Source organism: Aspergillus nidulans, chromosome VI, assembly GCF_000011425.1.
Source record: "Aspergillus nidulans FGSC A4 chromosome VI".
NCBI lineage: Eukaryota > Fungi > Ascomycota > Eurotiomycetes > Eurotiales > Aspergillaceae > Aspergillus > Aspergillus nidulans.
The window spans coordinates 3,080,387-3,101,688 of NC_066262.1; the positions used below are offsets into that span (position 1 = coordinate 3,080,387).

At 51.4% G+C, this 21,302-nt stretch overlaps 8 protein-coding genes across 8 annotated transcripts, besides 1 other annotated feature; 3 read left to right on the plus strand and 5 right to left on the minus strand.

Moving 5' to 3' along the window:
• Nucleotides 1-21,302: part of a sequence feature (contig 1.47 3364..137873(-1)) that runs on past both edges of the window.
• Nucleotides 255-2,516, minus strand: ANIA_10333 (uncharacterized protein; the record flags this gene model as incomplete). Its single annotated transcript, XM_655203.2, has 1 exon — nucleotides 255-2,516. The coding sequence occupies one exon, from the start codon at nucleotides 2,514-2,516 to the stop codon at nucleotides 255-257; it is 2,262 nt and encodes a 753-aa protein (XP_660295.2).
• Nucleotides 3,369-4,947, plus strand: ANIA_02690 (glycoside hydrolase family 16 protein; the record flags this gene model as incomplete). Its single annotated transcript, XM_655202.1, has 3 exons — nucleotides 3,369-4,492; nucleotides 4,617-4,621; nucleotides 4,856-4,947. The coding sequence occupies 3 exons, from the start codon at nucleotides 3,369-3,371 to the stop codon at nucleotides 4,945-4,947; spliced, it is 1,221 nt and encodes a 406-aa protein (XP_660294.1).
• Nucleotides 5,718-8,848, minus strand: ANIA_02689 (SUMO protease ULP1; the record flags this gene model as incomplete). The annotated part of the gene is made up of 1 exon (XM_655201.2): nucleotides 5,718-8,848. Exon 1 carries the CDS (start codon nucleotides 8,613-8,615, stop codon nucleotides 5,718-5,720), a length of 2,898 nt encoding a protein of 965 aa, XP_660293.1. The 5' UTR covers nucleotides 8,616-8,848.
• Nucleotides 9,062-11,260, minus strand: ANIA_02688 (PAP2 domain protein). The gene is made up of 6 exons (XM_050612670.1): nucleotides 10,946-11,260; nucleotides 10,669-10,885; nucleotides 9,997-10,596; nucleotides 9,823-9,924; nucleotides 9,298-9,770; nucleotides 9,062-9,240 (listed from the first exon to the last, which is right to left on the minus strand). Exons 1-6 carry the CDS (start codon nucleotides 11,001-11,003, stop codon nucleotides 9,173-9,175), a joined length of 1,518 nt encoding a protein of 505 aa, XP_050468565.1. The 5' UTR covers nucleotides 11,004-11,260; the 3' UTR covers nucleotides 9,062-9,172.
• ANIA_02687 (Rho family GTPase rho4) lies at nucleotides 12,738-14,183 on the plus strand (the record flags this gene model as incomplete). Its single annotated transcript, XM_655199.2, has 3 exons — nucleotides 12,738-13,025; nucleotides 13,072-13,275; nucleotides 13,320-14,183. The coding sequence occupies 3 exons, from the start codon at nucleotides 12,738-12,740 to the stop codon at nucleotides 13,668-13,670; spliced, it is 843 nt and encodes a 280-aa protein (XP_660291.1). The 3' UTR covers nucleotides 13,671-14,183.
• Nucleotides 14,300-14,790, minus strand: ANIA_02686 (DASH complex subunit DAD1; the record flags this gene model as incomplete). Its single annotated transcript, XM_050612671.1, has 3 exons — nucleotides 14,652-14,790; nucleotides 14,522-14,584; nucleotides 14,300-14,437 (listed from the first exon to the last, which is right to left on the minus strand). The coding sequence occupies exons 1-3, from the start codon at nucleotides 14,733-14,735 to the stop codon at nucleotides 14,300-14,302; spliced, it is 285 nt and encodes a 94-aa protein (XP_050468566.1). The 5' UTR covers nucleotides 14,736-14,790.
• On the minus strand, nucleotides 16,288-17,034 carry ANIA_02685 (uncharacterized protein). Its single transcript, XM_655197.2, has one exon. It carries the CDS (start codon nucleotides 16,643-16,645, stop codon nucleotides 16,373-16,375), a length of 273 nt encoding a protein of 90 aa, XP_660289.1. The 5' UTR covers nucleotides 16,646-17,034; the 3' UTR covers nucleotides 16,288-16,372.
• erg4A (c-24(28) sterol reductase) lies at nucleotides 19,466-21,113 on the plus strand (the record flags this gene model as incomplete). Its single annotated transcript, XM_655196.1, has 4 exons — nucleotides 19,466-19,485; nucleotides 19,534-20,361; nucleotides 20,423-20,754; nucleotides 20,827-21,113. The coding sequence occupies 4 exons, from the start codon at nucleotides 19,466-19,468 to the stop codon at nucleotides 21,111-21,113; spliced, it is 1,467 nt and encodes a 488-aa protein (XP_660288.1).

Sequence of the window (21,302 nt, forward strand, 5' to 3'; positions counted from 1 at the left end):
AAAAATGAAAATTTAGTATTCGACTTAGATTTTTGCTGACTGTCTACACATAATGATAGCCCTCAACGCGCTCTTCTAACATTAGGCCGTTACCGAATTGGGCCAATCTTGTCCAGCAGCAAGCGTACGCTGAACTGAAGAGAATATCAGCTACCTTGCCCCTGGCCTGTTTATATTTTATCCTTCAAGGTCACTTAATATCGTTACATGCTGCCGAGCTATGCCATACGAATGAGTCAACTATCAAAAAGGAATCAGGCACAAAAATCCCTTATCAACTTCTCGAAAGCACCCCGGAGTCTGAGAAGGCTGTCCACCTCCACCCACTCCTCCTTCCCATGCAGCCCGTGCCCTGCTGGGCCAAAGATCACGGAGGGAATTCCAGCCTCGCTCAGCAGCGCAGCATCACACCAGAACGGCACACTTTGAATCCCCGGCCGTATTCCAGTCACCATATTCGCACAATCCGCTACGCTCTCGATAAGCGGATGGTTCACGTCGATCTTGTGAGCTGGTCGAGCGAGCGTAGCCCGGGGCTCTGCGAACTTGAAGTTCCTTTTTGAGGATTGAATCTCAAGCAGCAAGCGCTGGATATCAGATATTATTGACTGAGGTGTTTGACCGGGGATTGTTCTGAATTCGATTGTTATGGTGCACTTGGCTGGATAAGAGGACGCCTCCTCTCCACCCTGGATTAGCCCGCAATGCAGAGTCGCCGGCCCCAGGATATCGTCAATGGGGAGCCTGCTTGCGTGCTTCTCCAAAGCTTGCAGGAACCACCCAGCATGGAGAATAGCGTCGACTCCGTCGATATGGTTTGAGCCGTGAGCAGCCACGCCGAGAATATCGACCTCCACCCAAACGAAGCCCTTGTGCGCATGCGCAATAATCTCGTTCGTAGGCTCAGGTACAACAGCGGCGTCAGCCCTCCAACCGGCAGCTAGAATGTCCCTCGTCCCCTGGGATGCGTCCTCCTCGTCGGAGACGGCGGCAATAATGACATCTCCACGCAAGGGCTCGCAACTGGCTTTGATCGCTGAAAGAGCCGCTAATGCGCTTGCGAGCCCGCCCTTCATGTCGAGACTCCCTCGGCCAAGGACCACCTGTTTTCCGCCCCTGGTGCCAATTGCGCCAGAGAGTGCATCTGTCTCGTAGCTTGCTAGACTGACTGTGTCGATATGACCGTTGAACATGAGCGCCTTTCCTCCCCCGCTGCCCCTATGAATGCCGACGACAGAAGGTCGGCCAGGAACTGGTTCAACGCGATGTGACTCGATTCCGCGATGTGCGAACCATGCTTGCAGGTAATCGCAGATCTGGGTTTCTCCTACGCCGTCAGCGAGGGATAGCGTGGGGTTCGAGGAGTTGATTCTCGTTAGCGTGCTCGCTATCTCAACAGCATTGTCGGACGACACATCCAATGGGATAGGGTAGTCGCGGGGTCCTTCTGTGCTCAGCAGCACGACAACCGAATCTTCGGTCAGTAGTGACTCGGAGCATTCCTTAACTCGTCTCAGTGCTGCCAGCGACGCCGCACCACAGGGTCCGGCCTTGATTGAGCGCGAGGCTAAGTATCCCACAGCCTGGTGGCTCTCGTAGCAAGAGACAGTAACGCTAGCATCTACAAGACGCTGCAAGTTTGACCATGCCGTCGTCGAAACAGTCCCGCAGTTCATACCGTCCATAATGGTGAACGAAGTCTCTATCCGCCTTAATTTACCAGCTAGCAGATTACTGTGCAGGCAAGCCGCAGTATCGGGCTCAACAACGATCACAGAAATCGGATTCTCTCTCGACTTGCAGAACGTCGACACTGTGTTCGCAAGACTCCCCACTCCCACTGGCGTGACCATGACCGTGGCGCGCAGACCTATCTCTGCCAGTTGACTCTCAATCTCCAACATCATGGACGAATAGCCTTCTACGATCCACGAGGGAACCTCTTCGTACCCCTCCAATGCGGTGTCCTGGATGAGCAATGCGCCATCCATCTCGGTCGACACCTTCAGTGCCTCCAAGACAGCCGCGTCATAATCGCCCTTAATCGTCGTCACCTTTGCTCCCTCTGACCTGATTCTATCCTTTGTTGGCCCATCCATAGTCTCTGACACAAAAATTCTGGATTCAATCCCCAGGGTACGCGCCATGAATGCTACTGCCCGCCCATGGTTTCCCTTCGTTGCTGCCAAAAGCGTCACCGATTTCTCTTGCGCCCGCGCAGCCATCTCCTCAAGGCTAACGGTCAACGGCAGATTAAGATAAGCTGCTACCGCACGGTAACAACCCCATGATGCACCGAGGACTTTAAACGAGGGTAGACCGAGCCGGTTGCTTTCGTCTTTAACGAGAACGGCGCGGACGCCTAGTTCGGCGGCAAGATCGGGCAACGAAGTAAGTGGTGTTGGACTGTAGCCGGCGAGAGACTTATGGAACTTAGAGAGGCCATCAATCTGTGGAAACTCGCTTCTCTGGGAGCTGGCCAAGGGGTTGAAGAAGATCGGGCGTCGAGAAGACATCGTGCGTCTGCATGGTGTCAGTATGAACCCCGACGATTCGGCGGAGAGCTCACGTTAAAGCAATTTCCGCAATCAATAACTATGATCAGACGATTGCTAGTGGTATATTTGGCTAGAGATGAGTCCTGGATGTGAAAAGCAGACCAGAAGACGGTGGACAATGTGAACCTGTCCAGGCGCCTTCCAACAACATCCACCACAAACCCACCGTAACCAGGCAAATTCTTTTCTACACAACATCCTATTCAATAATTTATTTCATCACCGTAGTAACGGTGTGATTTTATAAGGTTGTGGTCAATCTTCAGTATCAACTCTCCTGAAAATACAGATATATATATTAATCCTTTGAACACGACAAGTAGACAGGTAATGTGCGCGGGACTCGTATATTTACGATATATTCAATCTAAAAACAGAATAACAAAAACTTTAAAAATTTAACACCAGTTTAACACCGGTTTCTAAGCATGGAGACTGCTTTATATACTCATCGACCTCAGTTGGACTGCGAATAACAGCACAAACGTTGAGCCGTGCCAAAGTCATTGCGGGGGAACGCTTTTCGCATACAAACTGGGCCTTGGCAGTCAACACGAAGACAGCAACCTTGAAATAGTCTTGGAGAGGGTTTCTGAGGAATACCATGGATGTCAGCTGAGGATACTGTCCTTTATTGATATTGGAAAGCACCTGACCACGCTCCTTCCTAAGGACGTCTCCCTAGGCTGTACGATCCGCCTCCGCAGCATCATGGATCTGCCCCTCCTCACGATGGACTGCGCCCAATGCCACTCGTTCCAAAGCTATTGATATCAGATCTGGTCCATCTCCTATTCTACCCTTACTAAGATGAGGCTCAGACCTTCGCTCCATCCCCTCCCGGTTCTCTCCCTAGTAGCATCGACCGTATCGATCGTTCTCCCACCAGCCAACACAACCTTGACCACCACCGCTGCCAACGTTCCCAATCTCGCACCCAGAATTCCCAGTCACTACCCTTGCGACTGCTACATCGTCTCTGGCGATGAGCCGGGCTACTTCACCGACTACCAATTCTGGGACTTTCGCGATGTCCCTCTCCCGCAGAGCCTCATCAGCGACGGCTACGGGCCCTCAACAGTGAGCCATTGGGAAGCGGAAACGGTGCCGCTATCTCAGACACCTTTCAGCAAAGATTGGCAGACGCAGTCGTGGAGTCGGCAGGAGACGACGGACAGCACGGTTCCCATGGTAAACGACGACGCGAATGCGTTCTTTGCCAAACATCCTAATCTCCCCGCTGCCAGCCAGCTTGTTCTGCGTACAACTCGGCTAGAGGACTACTCGTCTTCTGCAGAGGTGGAGAGCCAGCACGGAAACTACTTCCACGTCTCAATTCGCGTTCGTATGAGGCTTATGTCGGGTGAAGCAATCTCGAGACGGCCGTGGGATGAGACGCCGGATGTCAATGAGGTACCTAAGGGTGCTTGTGCTGGGATCTTCACATATCGCTCAGCTACGTGCGAGTCTGATGTCGAGTTCCTGACGTCTGATCCACCGAACACGATCCACTACGCGAACCAACCAGACTATGACGCCGAGAACGATATTATCATACCCGGTGCGAGCGAGGTTGTGACGACCGTCCCGGTCCCCTGGTCTGAATGGGTGACGCATCGTATGGACTGGTTTGCGAACGAGACCGTCTGGTATGCCGATGATGAGTTACAAGCGGTCGTTTCCAAGAGCGTACCGGATCGTCCGAGTATCCTCGCCCTGAACCTGTGGAGCGACGGTGGACTATGGACGGGTGACATGCAGGTGGATGATAGCGTCTACATGGGAATTGAATGGATTGAGATTGCCTACAACACGTCAGCGGCAGGTGACGCCCCAATTGAAACCGGCCAGCGGCATCGAGTTCGGCCCTCAGAGCGGACGAAAAGGAGCTCCCACAGGAAGAGGCAGACATCGGGTGATGACGCTGGGGAGAGGTGCGAAAGGCCGTGCTACTTGGATAAGATGCAGCGCTATTAGTACCTTGCAGTATTTTTATCTACCAATCAATACGTTTATATCTCAACACTTAAGTTCAGCGTACAATACTACGCTTTCTAGCGACGGTTCGTAGCTTCAGCTGACCATGATGAGCATCTTCACTACTCCAAATGCCAGATTTGTTACTACTTAGCACATAGAACTACGGGTGATGTCCTCCGCGTACTCAAGGCTACATATTAAAAGTTCGACCCGCAAAGGGCTGCGCTACTTTCTAACTCCCAGCAGTATTTTTGGATTAATTTTACCTTTATTACCTAAAGCTTCTATAAATTATACTTGTATAATTTATGTTATAGGTGTAATAACTCAGCTCAGTCGGGCCCAGAAGAGTATCTACAAATATTTTGTGCGCCTACTATCTCTCGAATTTGATGTGGAGCAACGTTAACTTCTTGTCAATAAAGATGTGGTCATAGTAGGTACACAGGTAGTAAGACTGGAAGCATACCCGTCGTGCAGGCACTGAAAGACCTGTGGCGTGATCTGATGTTTAGCTCGTTTAGGTCGTATGGATTCAACAAGTAGCCAGTGCCCGCACGACAGGTAGGGGATATAGTGAAGCAAGAAAGATGCATAAAGCCTATCAGTGGTCCTGGCATTGAAATTGCCTGAGGCATGCTTTGGTGTAGGGTGAAGAGCCTGATCAAAAGCCAGCACCCGCACAACAGGTAGGATATGTATTTGCATCAAGAAAAGCGCATGTCGGGAGCAATGCTCCACCGACGGGTATTTAAAGACAGAAAAAAGACCAAAAACGCCGCTGCCTTTGCAGTCCCGGCCGAAACACCGGGGAACCCTGGACCAAATAAAAAAACCAAGTGAAAACCAAGCATGAATTAAGCCAACCCCAGCACCAGGCTCAACCCCAACACCGAAACCAGAACAAAACCCGAACCCAACGCCAGCCTCTGTTGTACCGAGAATGTAAAAATATGGAAAGCATAAACGACGAAGAAAATGGCAGGCCATGAACGTAGAGGTGTCGCTGGTAATAAATCAGATATAGTATGCTGTGTTGAAAGTCGCTGTACAAATGCCGTTAGCGATATTTATAGATACGGCCGCGGTCAATGCGTTTCCTCCATATACATATATATGTGTGTGTATATATTCCCATGTTTGCGTTTCAGTCGTGATGTAGTCGGGAAGATTAAATGTTCAGAGCGCACCGTCAGGGGTAAAATCCCCTTCAAACCCTCCGTTAATAAGTTCGGCTACTATCTTTTGGCGAAGCAAAGGGGTATCACGGGCACCATAAGCGAGTGGTTCAATATTAAGCGCTACGGCTTTTGCTGTTGTCAGAAGGAACACGCCGCAGTCGCTGCCGTTGTCTTGTTGTGGGGACTCCGATGGAAGAACCTCCCACTCATCGTCGTCGTACAAGTCACCGAGTTCTCCTCGAAGCCAGCCCTTGACGGTTTCAACATGACGGCGCGAGAGAGAGCCAAGTGAGTCGAAGTGCTCGATTGTCCTAGCTGATGGCTTTACAACAATCAACGTCCAGTGAGCCTTGTTGTGCACCGGAATGAAAACAGTATCCACATCCAGAAGATCTTTGCCGCCAATCTTAGCTCTTTTAGCCCAGCGTTTGACAGAGTCGTAGCCCTTGTCTCGGAGATTCGAGAAGAAGAATGTATTAAAAGCATGGTAGCGTGGCTTGTCGTGACGACCCGCGTTTCCATTCTCGTGGCGCATGTGGTTAACGATAAGACCAAGGTACGAGTTGATCACCTCGTCGTTCAGCCAAGCCATTGGAGTAAGGCATGTGTCGATGTCGTCCCGAGTCAGAGACTCGCCGGACGGGGTGGTCGCAACCTCTACCCAATGCGCCTTCTTCTTGAGGTCTTTGAGACGAGCTTTCCAATTGTCCGGGAGAGGACGCACGGCAACACCCTCAGGGACCTGTCGTCCAACTGGCCCATACTCCAGTTTCTTCATTTTTTGCATCTCTTCATATTCCTTTGCATAAATCGACTCGGACCGGCCGTCGGGGACTGGCTCTATCTTGGGTTTGACGAGTTTGACAGCAGACCTAGGAGTACCTTTGGTGAAGTCGCGCGGCTGCGCCCAAGGATCCACATACGGCTCGAGAGAAGCAGCCAATTGCGCGTATAGCTGTTCATCGGGTCCAGTACGCTGATCGCTAGCCACGGTTGACGGCGCATCGGCTCCGTTCAGCTGTGTGCGCAACAGTTCATCAAGCCCGGGTCCCGACTCGGCGGATGAATTAGCCCACTGGCGAAGGCGCAAAGGCGAAGGCTGAACTATGGGAGACCGGAAACGGACCCTGTGCTGTAGTCCAAGCCGACGGTCACGCGGTGTGATGTATCCAGGAAGGAGGCGACGTCGGGTTGCGGGGCTCATGGTGGGAACCAGAGAATTCTTTTTGAGAATCCCAGCTTTGGGTGCTTGAGGCCGGTTTTTGTCATCGCGGTCGTTCACAGATGTTCGCCGCTGCGCGGGATGCCTGTGCAAAGTAGCCCCGGAGGCATTATCTACCACGAGGTCAAGACTGCGCTGCACGCTAGGCGAAGATGTTGTGATTATTTGCGGATCATAGAATAGAGCTCCCATTGGCGTTGTCATATTCGGGAATGGGAGTTCTTCATTGACAGGAAATCCTCGACGTCTACGCCACTGGTTGATTCGCACACGCTCCTGCTGCCCAGGCGGCAGTGTCGCAACGTTCACACGAGCAGGAGAGGCTATTGTAGTTGGAGGTTGCCGAGCCGGAGCGGCAGGGCTTGCACGAGCACGCGAACGCGCACGATCAAAGCGACGTTGTCTGTACATGGCCATGACCCGCTGTGTTACAGTTCCCAGCGCCTGTTGCGTTTGATGGGTTATAGTGCTGGCAGCAGCGAGTGCAACATGGAATGCATTTGCAACAGTCTGCACCATACCACACTGGAAAGAGTAAGCTATCCGTAGGGTGCCATAAACGCCAGAATAGTGTTGAGTCCAAGAGGGAGTTTCGTCCAGAATAGCTTGGTCAGGGTTAACGGTGGCCGGCTCCGGATTTGCATTGCTGGGCAAGTCGACCTGGCCACATATCTCTTGGGAAGTTACAGGAGACTCGGTTTGGTGCTGCGTCTGAGCGGTCTGCTGTGGCTCAGGAAGTAGCGGCATCGAACCATGTTTCGATGCCGATGGCCAGCAGCCAGGAATACGGCCTGTAGCAGTCGAGCTTCCTGTTTGCTTACCAGGAGTTGCGGGGTCGGTCGTCTTTGAAGGCAAAGCGCGCTGCCAGTGGAAGGAAGGGCGTTGCGCCAAAGGTTGAACTGGATCCCCATTTACTTTCTTAATATTATCGACAGCAGCACTAAATGATGACTCTGTGCCACCACGGCAATATTTCAAAACGGGACTATCAGCGTCGGCTGACGCGATATGCTGTTGGTCATTGTTGCGCCCATCATTGGCATTGTTGTTGCGGACAAATATGCTGCCCGTAGTGTCGAGGATATTGCCTTCGCGGTCGCGCTTCCTAGGTCGGATCATCGCAGCTTGGCGAGAAGCCTCGGATCCGAACAGCGAGAGCGGACGGTCACGACCACGAAGACCAGCCCCAAGTATCGAGTCGTGTCCAGACGAGCGCATCGGATTCATGAGACTACTGCTGTAGGTTGTGGCGTTCAATCGAGAAGCGGTCGTTGCGGTCAATCGGTAGGGCTGAATCTCATTGACGCGGGGCAACACAAGTGGTGCCTGTTCATGTTGGGATCCAGTTCGTCCTCGTGTGAATTGGAATTGGGGTGGGGAGAGTGAATCATAACGCCTTCGGGTCGTGCTGTAAGCTGTTTTCTGATGCTTCAGGACCATATCAGGCCTTTGACTAGGCTTTCTCGAATGTATATGGTAGAAAGGGCGATGAGTTTCGTCAGGCGTTATCTTCTTCGCGCCGAATGGGACGGGGTTAGGGACGTAGTTAGGATCAGCCAGGTCTTCGCTAGTGAATTGCCGATTAGTTCGTTGATGATGAAGAGCGTCGTACGGAGACGCGTCGTTCATAACTGTATCCTTAGGAGAGGGCTGGCCATTGGTAACGAAATCCATGGCGTGCGATGGTGCGAGACTGAGGTTGAAATAAAATGAATTGAAGGAGGAGGGGTATCTGCGACGGTGTCGACAAAGAGTCGAGAAATGAAAGCGCGGTTAACAACACGAGAAAACTCGCGGCAACTGAAAGCTTTCGAAAGAGAAATACAACAAAGCTGGTCGCAAGAATCGCCCAATTTTGAGATATCTCCATGAAGAATGGGCGGTTAAGAAGAGGATGAGAGGATACTAGGAAGAAATCGCGGACTGTTAGGAAGACCAAGAGGTGTGTTAGACAAAATAGGAAAGAAGCTGCCCGCAGGTTGGCTGAGATCGAAGTGCGGGCGGTGCGCTCCCTTATGTCACGTGAGATTGGGACCCGCCATTTAGCCGCACCACGAGCCTCAGGATAAGAGGTACAGTATTATTAGGGTAAAGATCATATTCGTTAAGTCTATAGAGACTATTTGGCCAATCACAATCTATCATAAATCGGGAGCAAGAACCAAGGTATGTACATGACAGTTGGCAAGCCTGCGCCTTCTGACCTTATTGTCGTGAATTCGTCGTGCTGCTCAACTCGACATCAGTCCGATCCATTCAAACAACACATTAGCGCCATCAATGACAATCCAAGCGATTCCTGAACGACAGTCAGCACCATACTAAGAACGGCATGTGAAAACAGAAGTCGGCTCACCTGAATATACAACCAGTTTCGTGACAACTTCAACATCGTATCGTACACGAGGACGTTTTATCTGCGCAAATAGCTCTTCTTCGTCGCGCTCATGGTCGACGAACTCAGGGAATGGCTCAGTGCCTTCCGGAGACTGAGATCTGTCGATAGCGGTCGTACCCCTCCCCATCATGTGCTCATACTCGTCCAGCTTGGACGGCTTCCTTGATAGCTTCGGATAGGCTGTACCAGAAGTCGAGGCGTCATCGTTGTTGGCATCTATTGCCGGAGACCCTCGGTATGGGCTAGAGAGACTGTCGCGCCTGCGCTTCTCACGGTATGCGAGAGTCTCGTAGGCGTCGGCTTCTGATTGCGGGCCAATTGAAATTGCGCGGCGCCTCGGATGGCGGATATTGTCCACGATGGAGGGGATATCGGAGAAGCTGGGCATGACTTCGTGGTCCTTTAGCTGAGAGGGGACGGTTGTATATTGCCTTGTATATGATTTAGCGGACCGCAATTAATGACTCCTGAAGATTAACTCACGAGGCGTTTGTAAAATAGCGGCGAGGTAGGACCAATCCGAGCTTCTCCAACCCGCGGAATACAGGCGGGAGAATGCGTAACAGGGTGGGCTTCATGGTTTCCCTCCATACAAATAATAGCACAACCCCGATAAGAAAACGTAGGCCCATAGTTACCCAGCCGAGGCTCTCATACCTTGAATGGGGAAGAGTTGCTGGATGCGGGTTGGTCCAGGTCGCATTCGCTCGCGCCAGATTCCAGTATGCCACCTGTGCACCGATCATTACACCCGCAAAAGCAACACTGTCATCAAAACATGGACAATCGTCTGCGGGTTCAGGATGGATGCGGACAAGGGCCAAGATGACAAGAACCACGAGTGCGACCTGCTTTCCGCTACCAACCTGGACGTAGTGATCTATAGCGGTCTCGAAAGTGCAATGTAAAACAGCCAGTAGAACACCCAACGCCGACCCAACGACAACGTCAAAGAATCCGTGCATACCGCAGTACAGACGGCCTAAGACGATCGATGTAACATAGAGATACGTAATGCCTTGGAGGAAGAAGTTTAGGCCGTCACTCAAAGTCGAGTCGGGCGAGTTCAACAAATAAAGAGCGTATACCGCGACCGATACGGCGTTGGTTGAGTGAGTCGAAGGAAACCCATATTCCAGCGCCGCGGAGCCAGACATTGTGATTCGCTGTAAAGGAGGAGACAGCGGCCGTGGGAGACAGAGAAGGTCTTTAATGAAGCCGCTGAAGAACACGCCGGAAGCCAGTAAATGGACCATTCTAATTGAAGCGCACCGTTAGCCACCAAAGCGGGTCAATTAATCGCTTCAATGAATTCCCTTGACGACTTACCCCCGGCCTAAGCTTGGATAGCCGCTCCAAAAGAAGATCGGCAGAAAGACCATAAAGAATGTATGAGTTCCGAGATTCGCTGTGAATGCGAAATACGAATCCAATGCCGGGGTACGGATCTTCTCCTGGCACCAAGCCAGGTAAGGGGTCTCATATCGTATCAACGGGAGAAGCTTTTGTCGGGGCCAGTATCGCCAAGGAGGGAGTTGATTTCGATCTAGAGCATGAAGAAGTCAATTTCAGATCCAGTAAGGATATGGTCAGAAATCTTGCGTACAATGATCTAAACTCCTCAACCCAGCGTCCGGCTGGCCCTCCACTACCGGGCGGCCCATGGTGTCAATGACGATTCAAGTCGATGTGTTGCGCAAAGAGGAGCTCCTCCCATCGATCTGCGGCATGCCCTTGCGACGGGGAATGGACGAAGCAAATAGGCGGGTGCTTCTCCAAGGACGGAAACCAAGCTTTCACGCGAAAAGGAGACGGGATCAGCAAGTAAGTGACCTGTCTCGCAAAGAGAGAAATCTAGAAATGAATCCCGCGGTGATGGACAGGCTGACTCTTGGCATTCATGTCGATGTCAAGCTGTGCGCTTACTCAGCCGCATTCGTGGTCTTTGCGCAGCGGCGGTTGAGCGGGAGGGAACCATGTTGGAGATCTATGATCGCAATTCCGGTTTCTTTTCGAGGTCATTGCTCAACTGCTAGCTCGCCCTCCCAGTGGTCGAAAGTATGGGGTAATATTAAGCTGGGTGGCTGTGCAAATGCCAAGTCTGCTCTTGTATATGCTTGCACTTAAACGTACAGCGAGTAGCATAATGTGGAATGGCCCATTGCCTGAGTATTGGGCTTCTGATGCTTGGGGGTTGAGATTTGAACTGCACTGCTTGTTGGGAAGATGATACAAGATGAAATTATATGTACTGACCCTCATGGTGACTGGGGAAACCACGCTTGGGATATATGGCAGTCCGTGCGGAGGCGAAGATATATTCCAACGTCAGGAACAGCACGTGGGGCAGGAACGTGCTGGTCGCCTTCATCTATAGTGTTACCATATATTGCGCTAGGCCATCAAAACCAATAGGCAACAGGCCGGTCCTTAAATTGATAGAGGGGGCATTGTAGCAGTACGGAGAACTCTGTACGGTAGTAAACAATCTAACAGATAAATGACTTGTAGCCAACAGAAAAACCTTGGATTCCGTCTAGATCTACTCCTGAAAGACTATAATGCCAGGGAGGAGACATCTCAGCAAGATCTCGTTCCCAAGTTCCAACTCTAACTTTACCTCTTTGCGGCAAAACAAGGAAAAAACGGCCCCTTGAGGTCCCTTGTTGAGGATTGCGTACTCAGTGAGGGTTCGCGGAAGGCTTAATCCCCAGATCGAACCGAGAATCGGAGCGAATTCAGGCACGGACGACCAAGATATGCCGCAATCAAGTGGGCGTGATGGGGTGGTGATGAGATCATGGCGGCTCGAGATGGGCGAGACCGAGGGCCAGGAATTCATACGCGTCTCACGAAACGACTCGACCAAGGGGCCTCAGCCAACCGGGGCGGCAAAGTATGATGAATCTGCTAAAAATAGTGAGCAGATCGAGGAACGCTTATTGCGATTGGACTAGACTGAGAGGCGTAACAGGCGGGAGCTGAGAATTGAGGTCATTGTCGCAAATGCGCCCATGTTTGGAGCCGCGGCGTTGAAGGTTGCCATGGCAGCCGTCCGCCTGTAAACAGCTATTGGGGGTTTCAGACCAGACCCCAGCCCAGCCTCACTCCTCGTAAAGTCGCCATACCTTATTATTCAAGATAGCGAGCAGGCCAACCATCCCTTTGCTTCTTTCTTGTCTTTGTTTTGAAGTCGCATTTGGATTTTTTCTATTCCTCAGGACGTCGGAACCCTTTTCCTCCTTCTCGTCAACACGCCGTATCGCATTCTCAATTATTGCAGCTTGAACGTGCTGGCTGTGGAGCCTCGGGCAATACTTCCCATCGTATTTTCGCCGATTATTTGACGAATCCGTTCGCCTGGGTGGCACATTCCAGAGAAATCTCCGTCCGCCATCATGTCTGGCTCAATGTACGATGACCAATATTATGCGACGTCGCGCCGCCATTCTCTCGTCACTCCTCCGCCGTCAGTGGCTCCGCGGCAGAACCGAATGCGCAGCCAGAGTGTTAGAGTGAGCAACGGCACAGTCAGTACAGATAACAGCATGTCCAGTGGGAGGGTATCGGAAGCGACAAATATCACCCAGCCGCCAGCCTATTCCAAGAAGTTCGTGGTGGTGGGAGACGGAGGTTGTGGGAAGACCTGTCTGTTGATTAGTTATTCGCAGGGTTACTTTCCAGAAGTACGTATCGTCCTTTGAGCTAATTATGGGATACTGACGGATGCAGAAATATGTCCCGACGGTATTTGAAAACTATATCACACAAACGCTTCATAGAAGGTCTGGGAAAACTGTGGAGTTGGCGCTCTGGGATACTGCTGGCCAGGAGGAATACGACCGATTGCGCCCTCTCTCATATCCCGAGACCGACCTTCTCTTTGTTTGTTTTGCTATTGATTGTCCTGCATCTCTTGAGAACGTTATGGATAAGGTTAGACCCCCGACCTTCGCGCTAGGATTATCTAACGAGGACAGTGGTATCCCGAGGTGTTGCATTTCTGCCCTACGACCCCAATTATCCTCGTTGGGCTGAAATCAGACCTGCGCAACAAGCGAACGTGTATCGAGCTCCTAAAGACACAAGGCTTGACGCCCGTCACGCCGGAGCAAGGTCAGGCGGTGGCCGGCCGGATGAATGCATCGTATGTAGAGTGCAGCAGTAAGGAGATGCGAGGTGTCGACTCTGTTTTTCAACTGGCAGTGGACACTGTCGTGTCCCTCGAGGAGCAAAACTGGGACACTCGCCTACCGTCATCCTCCGGAAAACCTGGTGGCAAGCCCATCGGTGGTAAGAAGATCAAGAAGCGCAGCTGCAAGATTCTGTGAGCCTCCTGTCTTCAGATTCTCTCTCGCGGCGCAGCAAATTCAGCTTCGATTATGTTAAAACGAATACAAAGCCTGGTTGCTTTGACGTCTCACTTGAGCAAGCTCGCCTTGTTTTCTCGTTGTTTTCCCGTTGCTTTCTTCCTGTCCCTGAATTTGGATAAAAGTATCGGAGCGATGTCCGACCTGTTACTTTATCCGCGTTTGTTTGTCCCCAGCCTGGACACGCCAATATGGCTGTCGAGGTGTTGGTATTCTCACACCATTTATTTCTTTTCTTCTTCTGTTGCGAACCTTCAGAGTTTTTTATGTTTCCTCATGACCCAAACAATGTACCCCTCCCTTTCGCCCTCGACTGACTGTTACCCTTGGCGACGATTGATTTATGTGTTTATTAGTGATGTGGCCATGAACTCGACTCGGCTGAAGGCCGCACTTTAGCATGCATGGGATAGGTGTTTTGGCGCATGCGGCTGCCCATGTACTTAACACAAATGACGAAACTGTTCTGTTACCCACTGTTTCTAGAAATGGATATGAGGATAAAGTTAAACATCAACGTGAGGACTCAGCAATGTATAGAATTAGAATAGAAAAGTCATTATTCGTATCAATTCGGAATGTCGCCGTCATTACTGATGCAATTCGCTCTGACCCTCATCCTGCTCTTCCTTCTGTCGAAGATTCCCTTCGACTTCCTCCTGTGATCGGCCCATGAAAGTCTCAAACTGTGACCAGAGCGCCTCGACAGACCCGAATTCGTTACCGACCTGGTTCATAATGAGCCCGCGCCTTGACTGATGGTTCCACGTATTGTTGCTCAAGTTTTATGTTGAATTGACGGGGTAACGTACCGCAATGACGCTGTCCAGGTTCCGACTCAGCCGGTTGATGTTTGCTAGGACTTCTTCCATGCCCTGGAGACATTTAGGTGCGATTAGCCGACTAGCCGTGGAGAGAGCATCCGATGTTCGTGCCACTCACATTCGCAATCTCCCTGACCAGCTCCTCGCGCTGCTCTTCGAAGACAGTGCGCGGGGCTCTCGTTTTGCTACTTGGCGTTGACATTTTGTGTCTGCTACGCAGTGGTGAGTGAGACAACAAATCTGGATCCGACGTAGAGACTGACTGATCTAGTCTAGTGTTGATGCTCTCAGGGCTGAGTAGATCGTTGCTCTGGACGCGATTCTCATGTTTTGTGGCTGATGCGGGGCTGGTGATTCGCCAAAAGGGTTTAGCTTCCGATGGTTGAGACTCGCTCTTCACCGCCTAAACTGTTTCGTGCTGAAGCAAACTCGAAACAATTGACTAAATCACAGCTATCCCTGTTCTACAACGGTGGCCCAACGAAACCAAACGCGGCAGGGTGCGCTTATGTGTCAGCTAAGTGCCACCAACCGACCGATATGCCTACAGTTGAGAGGCCCGAGACCGTCCACACGACACGAATATCTTGCGTTCAGTCCGGCGACTCCAGCTGTTAGATCTCATTTGGCTGCGGGGTAAATCTCCATTGTTAACTTTAGTAACTCGAAGTGCATTAACCTTCAAGCTCCTTTTCGTGCGCGTCTTTCTTCAGCTGCAAGCCCCAATGCTCCCGTGCATGTGATGGCAGATCTCATGCCGAAGCGTCGGCTTAACTATTTTCCAGGATGAAACTCTGAAGTCTTGACACTGCACTCTGCGTACAATGTCCCAAATTTTCCAAGATCTCCATACGCTATGCTTTGCTGGACGGCCTCAGTGCTCACCGCCTATGCGTTATCTGCGCGTGTTTAGGCATGATCTACAAACACTATACGCGACATTTGCTCCAGGCCCCGTTGCTGGTATCTCACTGGTGACAGTTAAGGAAGTTCGAGAAAATGCCGAGAATCATTGGGTGTGGAGGAAACTGCGGGTCTTGCCGATCGCCGAATCTCCATTGCCCATGCTCCATTATCGCCGTGCGCAGGGCCTTACGAGTTAGGCTGGGGTTCCATCTAAGTGGGTTTCTTCCGACGAGGTTTCAGTTTCCAAGTTTTGGCAACCGTTTCCAAGTTGTGATTCCCCGACGGTAAACCCCGACTGTTCGGTAATAATTCTCCAGCCCATCTCGCAGTCCTGGTTACGATGTTGTTCATGGCAGCTCCCCTGGCCGTGAGCTCAGCTCGTGCGTTATCCGCGGAAGTAGGATGATCTGGATCATTGCGCCGGTACTGTACGACCTCGACAAAGACCCCATTGCATTATGCCAGGAGGGTGACACCGAACTTTTAAAAGGTAGTACAGACAGGCATCACTGCATATTCTACGCTGGAATGTTTGATATAGGACGTGTCTTCAGACAAGCGAGTCAGCGAGCCTCGTCGCCAGCGAATGCGGTGTGGGTGATCCCACGGGATTGTAAATTGGACTATCCGCGCAGCGCATCCCTACACTTTTTATAAGGTACAAGCAAAGGAGAGCGACACACAATCTATGCAATACAACATGGACGGGGTATCAAGGGCCAAAGGGTCGGTAAGCGAAGCAGAGTCATCTGGTAGGGATTTGCAAGCCTCCTAGCTATCTTCATAATCGTTATCGTGATTCGTGGAGTCGCGGTCGTAAAGAAGGACGATTGTTGTCGTTCTATCCGGGGGCCAGGAGGCCCGAGGGGGACCTCTGAGAACGATGTCTATTGTGGTCCGTGGTTGAATGATTCGATCCGATCAGACCTGGTCTCAGTCTGGCCGCCGCGCGACGGCGAGGATCTGGCTCAGCCGCTTCCAGCGCTGCGACGGCGATGTAGGCGAGGTGGGAGAACTTGGGCATGCACGGTCCACCCGTTCGCGGTCGAGGCTGACCTTGGAGGTATGTGTTGAGGAGACCGGTCGGCTGACGATGGCCTCGTGGTCGGCCAAGACATCTTCGAGGCGCACGTCTGAGTCGGAGATGCGAGGGTACGCATCTTTGAAGTCGAGGATTTCGACGAATTTTGAGGGCATGTCGCGCATTGTAGACGGTGTTGGTGGGGAATCGTGATTATGAGTGAGACATCAACGTTCACCGTTGGCAAGAAGGCATAGGCCGGAGGGAGAGTCTTGGAGATTTGGAAGGAGAGAAAAGAGAGAGTGTGTAAATCCAACCGGACCCGAGTAATTGCGGAGGAGATGGATATATGTATGTTTGCAGACAAGCAAACAGACCGACGAGACAAGCGCCAGATAATAAGGGACGGAGGACGGACGATCCCGAGTCGAATAAGGGACCTCCTTTTAGCAGACTGTGGAGATGGAGCAGGCGCGAACAGCGGCGGCCGTAGATTGGTTGAGGAAGGACTGGACTGCAGTAGTGCCAGTGGACTGCTAGTGGACTGTTGGGCTTGTCAGCGTCCGTCTCTCTGCCTGTGATGTCTGTGGCGCATGAAAGGACTCGTCTTATCTACCATCTCCAGAGCTCCAGAGTCCCAGAGTCCCAGAGTCCCAGAGAGTCTCCAGCACCCTACTCCATATAGTTGCCCGTACAGTCGTCATCATCAGCTCGTCACAGGTACAGCCACAGCCACCTCAGCCTGGATATGTTGCCTGGTGATTGCGCGGGCTCACAAGACAGGACTGATCCTGAATCTGATCAGGTGTGCACTGCATTGTGCGCAGCACTCGAAGTAGGTTCAGACGCATCTGCAGGTGGCGCCCAGAGAGTTCGTCTCCCATTAACTATTGGGGCCTGGGGACCCCGAGCGAGCACTCGAGCCACTACTCGAGCCACTGTGACTGGCGAAGCCAGAAGATCAGTGGGCTGGTAAACCAAATATACAGCCAAATATACAGCCAAATATACAGAACTCCGTATTATTCTGTACTCCTTGTTGCAGGCTCGCGTGCATGGCCGTCCAATAACCGATGCAGGGCCCTTGCGCCTTATCCAACCATTCAGGATCGGATCGGATTTGTTGTCCGTCCTCTCTGAGCTCTTAAAGACTATTGTATACCCAAGTCGGTATCCAAGATTACGCAAAGAGGAAGTAACGTTCCGTACTCCCGTCTCGTACGCCCGTTTCGTACCCCAATTGTCTACTCAGAGTATACTGATCGTGGTCGACTCGATAATCTACGCTGGAGTAGATTCGACAGCCCTATACATAGATCACCGAATAACAATCTGAGGAGCCAAGATCGTCGTTCTGGAGACGTCAAATTCGCCTCCACCACTCTCTCAACCTCGACGACGCGTAACCGTACGCCGTATGAGTTCATGGCGGACGAAAGCCGATTACGAAGCTGGCAACAAGTGCTGGACTTGAGCTTAATTTCCTTGATTAGTGTAAGGTCGATCTCCGCCCGCTTCCAGTCTCTTAATGCCGGTAATATACGGACTGCAGCAATCGGTTGCATTATCTCGTGGGGTAGACTAAGAGACCGCTGTCCCAACTCCTACGTGCCACCGCCATCCGCATATATGATTCCGTTTCGAGCGGGCGGCTTCACCTTGACGTGGGAAAGGATTCGAGGTCACATCGCAACTTCAACAAACAGCGCTGCTATTACAGTTCATATTTCCTCTTCACCATATTCTCCACTGCATCTTGTAGCAGTAGAACAAGGGCAAAATGGAGAAGGGTCGCTCTTGTGGTCGTGTTCAGATGCTGAAGAAAATCATCGCAGATTCGCACGCGAATAAATTAGCGCGGGTTAGGATTCAATAATTCCTTTCTTTACCCCGCTTCGTCTTAGTCCAAAGCTTTTCCAAGCGCTTTTTCGAAGCGGGCATTTCAGTACTAGCATTGTGTATAGGATTCGCTGTAGACGATCATTTAGCCTTAGTGACTACTGGACCAGGGAACCAGGACGAACTCGTGCTCCAAATTTCAAGAATCTAACAGGCCACCCCGCATCTCTTTCGTGGCGAGGACTCGGAAGTTGCGCTCTTGTTCTTAATCTTGTTAGGTAGCTAGATTTGTAGTGGCTGCCGCGCTTAGCTGACTCACTCACCGGTGGTTGTCTTCTTGCCGAATCCATTCCAAGACCTCATAATCTACGGAATGACCAAGTTTTTTTTCTTTTATGAAACAGTCAACATTGAGCCACATTTTCTGGCCTTGCACTCGTCATGATACTTTCTACTCGGAGCACGATAGCCACTAGTTACCCGAAGGTCGATGATATGGGCTGTGAGAAATGAGGCTGGTCGAGGTTGACAAGGAATTATGGACTATGGCCACCTCACATTGCAGTTATCTTCAGTTCTCTGTCGGCTACAGTCGAATAAAGCCTATGTGCTGTACTGTTCGCGTATGAGAAATGGCGTCATCGAATTCCAAGTTAGGTACGTACCTGAATATCAGATCGGGGCTGAGTTTGGCTGACATCAGAGGCAATGGCGCAGCCTCCATCTAGATCCAGTCTCCTTGCACTGGAAACGCTAAGGCACGAAGACCTGTCTTCCGATCCGTGATGTATTGATGTCAGAACAGCGCAGGGCCCGGCTGTTGAGAGGCTTCTGAACACAATCCTGTCCAGACCGGCGGTTTCCCAGCCGAATCGAACCACCAGAACACAATTCTTGATGGGCCAATGCGATCTAGGCCAATGCACTCGTTTTGGTTATTCAATACCGATCTGTGATAATTATAGTTATAAAGGGGATGGAATCGGGGATGGAATCGGGGATGGAATTTGAGTGCGCATCGAATGTGTCCGGGCCGGCCGCGGACTCCGCGGCGAGCACGGAGCCCGCAACTATATGGTGTAGGGGATATAAAACTGAAATATGGTTCTACATTGGACCTGCAACGCACGGAAACAAAGCTAGATTGCCCGAGTAGGAATTGCAGGATGTCGTCCCCAGTCGCAAGGTAGCCTCCCTTTCTCTTTCACAGTTGCCGTGCAGCTAACCAGCTCAGCACTGAGGTCAGGAACCGGCGCCATGGCCACATTCACGACGAGCCCCGACCCGAAGCAAAACCGGTTGAAAAGCTGCGCTATGAATTCGGTGGTCCAATTGGAGTATCAGCTCTTATGGTCGGATTTCCACTCGTGATGTACTATATGTTCATCGGCGCAAAGGTTTACGATGGGAAACTACCTCTCCCCGAGTCCAACCAGTCCATCACCGACTTCCTTGTGCATTTTGTTGACCTAGCATATGAGCATGCATACCCACACAAAAAGGCCTGGACTATTTACTGGTCGTTCCTCATCTTCGAGGGCTTTGCATACCTCTACTTGCCCGGAGTCTACCGCGTCGGCAAACCGCTTCCTCATCTGAATGGACACCAGCTCCCATACTACTGCTCTGCTGCCTGGAGTTGGTTCGTCACAATTGGCCTGGCCCTGGGCCTGCACTTCACTGGTATCTTCCGTCTTGACGCACTCATCACCGAATTCGGCCCGATCATGTCTGTCGCGATTGCGTCGGGGTGGATGGTTTCGGTCATCGCATACGTCTCTGCGCTGGCGAGAGGTGCTCAGCACAGGATGACTGGAAACCATATCTATGACTTTTTCATGGGCGCTGAACTCAACCCGAGACTCTTCAAGTGGATCGATATGAAGATGTTTTTTGAGGTGCGAATCCCCTGGTTCATATTGTTTCTTCTGACGCTCGCGACGGCGTTGAAGCAGTATGAACAGCTGGGGTTTGTCTCTGGCGAAGTCTGTTTCTTGCTGATGGCTCACTTCCTTTACACCAATGCTTGTGCGAAGGGAGAGGACCTAATAATTCCGAGCTGGTATGTCAAGATTATGTCTTTTAGCCCCGAGAATCAAGAAAGCTGATACTTGGGTCTCTAGGGATATGTACTACGAGAAATGGGGTTTCATGCTCATCTTCTGGAATCTCGCCGGCGTTCCCATGAGCTATTGCCACTGCACCCTATACCTAGCCTACCACGATCCCTCAACCTACCGGTGGAACCCGGTAACTCTGATCATCTGGGCGGGACTGTACCTCTTTTTCTACTGGATCTGGGACACCTGCAACAGCCAGAAGAATGTCTTCCGCGCTGAAGAGCGCGGCGCAAGTGTTGACCGCAAGTCCTTCCCGCAGCTCCCTTGGCGCAGTGTCAAAAACCCGAAGACCATCAAGACGGCTGATGGGGGGTTGATCCTTTGCGATGGGTGGTGTACGTCCAATAATCATTCTAAGTCCCTGTTATTCTCCGGATACGTATACTGATGGCTTGTTCAACTGACAGATGGTATCGCCCGCAAAATGCACTATACCTGCGACTGGTTCTTCGCGATATCGTGGGGCCTGATTACAGGCTTCGACTCGCCGTTTCCGTGGTTCTACTCTATCTTCTTTACGATCATGATCATCCACCGCGCGAGGAGGGATATCCGGCGCTGTCGCGAGAGATATGGCGAGGCTTGGAAGGAGTATGAGAAGCAGGTTCCGTGGCTGTTTATTCCGGTTAGTCTCCCCCTTTTTCTGGATTCAGTGGTGATCGCCCGTCGGTTAGGATGGCGTGCTGAGGTTTGATGTAGTATGTTATCTAGGGTGGATCGATCTGCACCTATACCGAGCGGGGAAGTAGAGGGTAGATCGAGGCTCTCATTGGGGGTCAGTGACTTCTAACTCGCAGTCAGAGGACTTGTACAATGCCAATAGTGTCCCAGGCTGCCTACCCGTTGGAGCTATAACATTTTCGGGTCACCGCACTCATCCACA

Excerpts from the sequence above, each read along its gene's own strand:
- ANIA_02688 (XM_050612670.1), bottom strand. The coding sequence starts at position 11,003 with ATGGGCCGCCCGGTAGTGGAGGGCCAGCCGGACGCTGGGTTGAGGAGT. Across the intron at positions 10,886-10,945 it reads GTTGAGGAGTTTAGATCATT|ATCGAAATCAACTCCCTCCT; the intron begins GTACGCAAGATT and ends TTCATGCTCTAG. Across the intron at positions 9,771-9,822 it reads CGCTATTTTACAAACGCCTC|GCAATATACAACCGTCCCCT; the intron begins GTGAGTTAATCT and ends ATCATATACAAG.
- ANIA_02685 (XM_655197.2), bottom strand. The coding sequence starts at position 16,645 with ATGCGCGACATGCCCTCAAAATTCGTCGAAATCCTCGACTTCAAAGAT.